This window comes from Bison bison, unplaced genomic scaffold (assembly GCF_000754665.1).
Source record: "Bison bison bison isolate TAMUID 2011002044 unplaced genomic scaffold, Bison_UMD1.0 scf7180017864167, whole genome shotgun sequence".
Taxonomy (NCBI): Eukaryota; Metazoa; Chordata; class Mammalia; order Artiodactyla; family Bovidae; genus Bison; species Bison bison.
Genome location: NW_011494739.1, coordinates 7,412,273 through 7,418,708, shown reverse-complemented (window position 1 = coordinate 7,418,708; position 6,436 = coordinate 7,412,273). Strand labels below are relative to the sequence as shown.

The following is a 6,436-nucleotide window of genomic DNA, read 5'->3' as shown; positions in this document are numbered from 1 at the left end:
AGCCGAGGTTGAAGGACATGCCTGTGTCCTGGGGGCAAGGGCGGGGCTGAGCACTGAAGGCCATGCTGAGACTGTCTCCCCAGAAGTGGTGACTTCCAGGTGGAGGATCCCAGGTGGAGTGCAAAACGGTGATTTAATTTGTCGTGTAGCTCTGGCTGACCTACATTTTGGTTAAAAATACAGTGAAAAATGTTGCTATGAAAGGGATCAGGGAAACTGTAACCTTGGGTACAAATGCTGGAGTTGATCTTGAACTCTGGTTCTTGCAGGGGTGGGGCTCATTTAGTCCTAAGGACTGTTGTTGTGCTCGGGCTGTGAGAGGGACGTGGCCCCCCCACCCCACCCCACAGAGCTCACTGCATTCTGTGCCCATGGGCGCCCAGCCTCCCAAACAGGCAGTGTTGTGTCTGTCTTAGGTATGAGTACATGCAGCGTGGCCTTAACATGGGTGCTGTGGGTTTATGCTGTGTGTCTTTCTGTAAAATCCTGAGCTCTCACAATGACAAAAAAGTAGAAAATTGCCCGCCTTCGTCAATAAAGAAATTATAAATACGTTTTGGATGAAATATGGAGCCACTGAAAGTTATGGTTTTGAAAAGAAAACACCAAGCTGGATATCAACAGAATTACCCCAATTTTCTTTACGGTTATCAAAACACATATGTTGTACACGTGCTCATAGAACAGAGGGTGGAAAGAAACTCAGAGTCTTGTAGCCAGAGGGGGCGGGCTCCCGAGAGTTCTGTCTTCCGGGTTGGTCTCCGCGTTTTTCAAGTCTGCTCTCGTGAATGCTTGTCTCTGCACTAAGAAAGATGTTAACATTATTTAACATGGAAGTTTGAGTGGCTTTCTGCTGTGTGAACTCGCCGTGTCATGCTTGTTGCTTGTGCACACTGGCTGGTTTTGGTTCCAGAGCACTCTGAGTGAGGGGTGAGGGGTGCAGGGAGGGGCCTGGTGGGATCCATGGTGCAGCCAGACTGTGTGTGCGGGGGACCTGGGGGCCATGTGTCTGTAAGGCGGGAGGATGGCGCCTGCAGGGGCCCTTCCCTGGCCGCTCCCAGAGCTGGTCTCGCGCCGGCAGAGGGATGATGGCTCAGATGGCCTCCTGGTCCCCCCTGGGGCCGGGGTGCTGGGAGTCCCAGGCCTGGTGCTGCTGTTGTGGACACAGACGGTTGCTTTTCTGTGATCTTTTATCTAAAGTTTAAGTTACATTTTGAGACAGTTGTGTTTCTTTGCCTTTGAGTGGTACTGCAGAGTCATCTGTTAGAAATGAGCATTATGACCAGAGTTTATGAGGTCCAGAGAGTGTGATGATGTCATGACTGTGTGGCAGATTCTCCCAGGTGTCACAGGCATGCCTGACTCCACTTCTTTCGGAATCAGTGGCTGTATGTGTGGTACCCAGGGAAGCTGCCACGCCTTCTGGAGCTGCCACCCATAGAGCTGCTGGCTGGTGTCGCCCGTGTCCCTCGTGCCCGGAACAGCTGTCCTGGTTCTCTCTTTCCTGGGTCTGTTCCTACTGGAGACGTTGCTGATGCTGCCGAGAGGTCTCGTCACTGCGAGAGTCCCGTGTCACTTCTTGGCAGGAGTTTTGCTTCTGTCCTCAGCTTTCACTCTCACTATCGGCACATTGCATGGCCCAGTCTGTTTTTTTTAGACTTTTGTGTCCAAAAGACCAGTCACTTGATTGGCGTATTAATCACATTGCCTTTCTTGAATGTTATTTAAATATCCCTTTGAATTTCTGCGAACATCATTTTTTAAGCAAATAAGCAAGTATTCGATAAAGTGTAGGCATCAGTTTGAAATTGGGGTGTCCAGCTGTGGAAACTGCGGGGCCTGCTGGGCTGCCCTGCTCCCTTGAGTCCCTGTGATGAAGGAGTGGGGTCTCTGCATGGTGCCTGAGCGAACTGGTGAGTGAGTGGCTGGGAGTGTCACCAGGTCCCCTCTTTTGGGGCCCTCAGCACAAGCATGGGCCAGGGTTGATGACCGTGTAACCCCCTTGAGCTGCCCCGTGGCCTGAGCCTGTCCTGGGCATGGTGCACACTTCTCAGGGCGTGGACATCAGTTCCGGCTGCCAGCCTGCCAGGCCTTTCTCCCCTCAGTGCTTTCACAAGCTCCCAGGTTTTAGAGATTTCAAAACAGTGAGTTATTTGCAGCAGCTGTGTTTTGTTTTGTTTTGAAAATATGGCTTATTGTCTTTCAGTTTAGTTTAGTTGCTCAGTCGTGTCTGACTCTTTGTGATCCCATGGACTGCAGCATGCCAGGCTTCCCTGTCCATCACCAACTCCCGAAGCTTGCTCACACTCATGTCCATCGAGTCGGTGATGCCATCCAACCATCTCATCCTCTGTTGTCCCTTTCTCCTCCTGCCTTCAGTCTTAGCCAGCATCAGGGTCTTTTCCAGTGAGTCAGTTCTTCGCATCAGGGGGCCAAAGTATTAGAGTTTCAGCTTCATCATCAGTCCTTCTAATGAATATTCAGGACTGATTTCCTTTAGGATTGACTGGTTTGATCTCCTTGCAGTCCAAGGGACTCTCAAGAGTCTTCTCCAACACCACAGTTCAGAAGCATCAGTTCTTCAGCTCTCAGCTTTCTTTATGGTCCAACTCTCACATCCATACACGACCAGTGGGAAAACCATAGCTTTGACTAGACATACGTTTGTTGGCAAAGTAATGTCTCTGTTGTCTAGGTTGGTCATAGCTTTTCTTTCAAGGAGCAAGTGTCTTTTAATTTCATGGCTGCAGTCACCATCTGCAGTGATTTGGGAGCCTAAGAAGATAAAGTCTCTCACTGTTTTCATTGTTTCCCTGTCTGTTTGCCATGAAGTGATGGGACCAGAAACCATGATCCTAGTTTTCTGAATGTTGAGTTTTAAGCCAACTTTTTCACTTTCTTCTTTGACTTTCATCAAGAGGCTCTTTAGTTCTTCATTTTCTGCCATAAGGGTGGTGTCATCTACATATCTGAGTTTATTGATATTTCTCCCAGCAATCTTGATTCCAGCTTGTGCTTCATCCAGCCCGGTATTTTGCATGTGTAGTCTGCATATAAGTTAAATATGCATTATTGTCTTTTAGTTTTATGTTAAAATTTATTATAAGTTTTGAAGTTTTACGTTGGAGTATAGCTAATTTAAAGTATTGTGTTGATTTTGGGTGTACAGCAGGGTGGTTCAGTTATGCATATATTCATTCATCTAGGTTATCACAAAGTATTGAGCAGGGTTCCCTGCACTGTACCGTAGATCCTTGGCAGATGATCCGTTTGAAAAGATTCATTTATCTGGCTGTACCAGGTCTTAGTTGTAGCCTGTAGGCACTTTTAGTTGTGGCATTTGGGCTCTTTGGGCTTCCCCGGTGGCTCAGTGGTGAAGAATCTGCCTGCCAATGCAGGAGACACAGGTTCGTTCCCTGGGTCAGGAAGATCCCCTGGAGGAGGAAATGGCAACCCACCCAGTATTCTTGCTTGGAGAATCCCCTGGACAGAGAAGCCTGGCTGGCGTGACGGTCCTTGGGGTCGTAGAGAGTCAGACACAACTGAGCACATGTATGTACACATTAGAATTCTGTAGTTTTGGCATACAGACTCTTCAGTTGTGGCATGTGGGGTCTAGTTCCCTGACCAGAAATTGAACCCGGGCCCCCTGCATTGGGAACAGAGAATCTTAGCCACTGGACCACCAGGGAAGTCCCAATTACCTATTTTATGTGTAGCTGTGTATATATGTTAAACCCAATCTAAATTACCCTTCTCATATGGATGTGAGAGTTGGACTGTGAAGAAATCTGAGCGCCGAAGAATTGATGCTTTTGAACTGTGGTGTTGGAGAAGACTCTTGAGAGTCCCTTGGACTGCAAGGAGATCAAACCAGTCCATTTTGAAGGAGATCAGCCCTGGGATTTCTTTGGAAGGAATAATGCTAAAGCTGAAACTCCAATACTTCAGCCACCTGATGCGAAGAGTTGACTCACTGGAAAAGACTCTGATGCTGGGAGGGATTGGGGGCAGGAGGAGAAGGGGATGACAGAGGATGAGATGGTTGGATGGCATCACCGACTCGATGGACGTGAGTCTGAGTGAACTCCGGGAGATGGTGATGGACAGGGAGGCCTGGCATGCTGCGATTCATGGGGTCGCAAAGAGTCGGACATGACTGAGCAACTGAACTGAACTGAAGCCCCACCTTCCCCCTTGGTAATGGTGAGTTTACTTTCTAAGTCTCTGAGTCTATTTCTATTTTGTCAATAAGTTCATTTGTATCCATTCTTTAGATTGATTTAGATATTGATATATTGATTTAGATTTATTTGGATTTAGATATACAAGTGATATCATATGATATTTGTCTTTCTCTGACCTACTTCACTTAGTGTGATCATCTCTAGGTCCATCCATATTGCTGCATATGGCGTTATTTTATTCTTTTTCATGGCTGAGTAATATCCCATTGTACATATGTATCACGTCGTCTTTATCCACTCATCTGTCAGTGGATACTTAGGTTGCTTCCTTGTCTTGCCTGTTGTAAATAATGCTGCAGTGAACATTGGGGTGTGTGTATCTTTTCAAAATACAGTTTTCTTCGAATATGTGCTCAGGAGTGGGATAGCAAGCAATACCTAGATCCTGTGATAAATTTGTTTTTAGTTGTTTAAGGATCTCTGTTTAGATCTGCCCATTTTAAAATTTTTTGTTTGTTTTTTTGATATTGAGCTGCATGAGCTGTTTGTATACTTTAGAGATTAATTCCTTGTAGGTTGCATCGTTAGGCAGCATTTTCTCCCATTCCATGGGTTGTCTTTTTGTTTTGCTTTTTTCCTTTGCTGCAGCATGGCTCATTTGAAAGGGTTGTCTTGGAGGGTGCTCCCATAATGGGCACACGTACAAGTGGGTCTTCTTGATCGGGAGTTGCAGATGTGACCCTGGGGAAAGGCTGTATTTCCTGATGTGATGATGGGTGTTGAAGGAGCCGGGACCAGCAGCTCCAAAGACGTGTATGTTGGATGGAGCTCCCGTCTGGCTCAGCAAGGAACACCTGTTGTTGTGATGGCTGGCAGGAGGTTCTTGGCCTTGAGGTTTTCAGCTGCCCCTGTGGGGCTTCCTACTCAGTGGGCTCCTTGGGCCACAGCTCTGCCCGGCTGAGTTCTTCCATGGGGTGCCTCGTGCCCACCCTCTGCGAGCCTGGCTTTGGGGCAAGGTGTTCATAGGACTCCCTTTCAGCCCCATCGCTAATCCGTCATGGGAAATTGCGTGAAAGTTGTGTTACTGTTTCTAATGGAATCTAGGATGTAATTGGTCCTGGTTTTTGAAGCTAGAATTAATGTCACACTCCCTGCTAGGATTTGGTTTCCAGTGATGTAGCTGGAGCCCCATGAAGGGTGAGTGGTCCTCCGTGTCTTTGTGTCTCTGTCGGGGAGGGGGTCCCAGGTCACCATGGACACACAAGGGGTCCTGTTCCTGGAAGGAGTGTCTGGGCTTCGGGCACTCCAGGCATGTCCCCAGGCATGTGAGTGGTGGGCAATGCTGTCTCGAGGTCCAGCCTAGTACCCAGGGATGGGGACCTGATGGGAGAAGAGGCCAGGCTGCATCCCCCAGAGCCAGTGGTGGGCTTGGGAGGTGACCTGCTCCTGGGCAGGGCTCGGGTCTGAGGCTCCAGCTGCGACCTCTCCTGAGACACCTGCAGCCTTGTGCACTTGGCCACTCAGGCAGCCTTGTGGGGAGCACACTTGGCCGTGAGGGCTCTTGCCAGGCCCTGGCTCCCTGGCCTCCTGACCTGCAGGCCGGCGTGGGGTGCTGTGGGGTGGACGGGGTGTGAGGAGCTCTGCTTGCCTGGCTGACGGCTCCTCCTTGAATCGGTGAAAACTCCTCTCATGTCTCTGTCGTCCTGTGCACCGTCTCTGCCGGCAGGTGTGCTCAGAGCTCAGGGACAGGGTTCATAGCGGCTCCCTTTCCTCCTCAGGGCTGTTGGCTCCCCGTGGAGTCGGGCCCTGGGGCGCATTCCTGACACCAGCCCCCTCCCCCGCCTCCCAGGTATGGTCCTCGTGCGGAGCGAGAATGGGCAGCTGCTCATGATCCCTCAGCAGGCCCTGGCTCAGATGCAGGCCCAGGCGCACGCCCAGGCACAGCCGCAGACCACCATGGCGCCGCGCCCGGCCACCCCCACAAGTGCCCCTCCCGTGCAGATCTCCACCGTGCAGGTGAGCACGCGCCCAGCCTGCGGGGGTTGTCAGGGGTGGGATGGCTCGGCTGCCCTGGGAGGAACTCGGGTCTCCAACCTGCACCCCTCCGCTGCCCACCCTCTGTGGCAGCCCCCCTTCTGTGCCTCCATTTCCTCCTCTGCAAAGTGCAGATCCTGCCACCCTGTAGGGCCATGACGGATAGTTAGGACACTTGAGCGCGGGACCCAGTGAGCCCTGAGCCTCGTTAGCTG

General features: G+C 50.4%; 1 protein-coding gene across 1 annotated transcript in view; it reads left to right on the top strand.

Annotated features, from left to right (window-relative positions):
• The window catches only part of TAF4 (TAF4 RNA polymerase II, TATA box binding protein (TBP)-associated factor, 135kDa), a gene marked incomplete at its 5' end in the record, with an annotated part of 64,012 nt that overhangs the window by 29,093 nt on the left and 28,483 nt on the right, over positions 1-6,436 (top strand). The window contains one exon of the mRNA XM_010841910.1: positions 6,037-6,203. Coding sequence (XP_010840212.1) covers positions 6,037-6,203 — 167 coding nt within the window. The remainder of the gene's footprint in view (positions 1-6,036; positions 6,204-6,436) is intronic.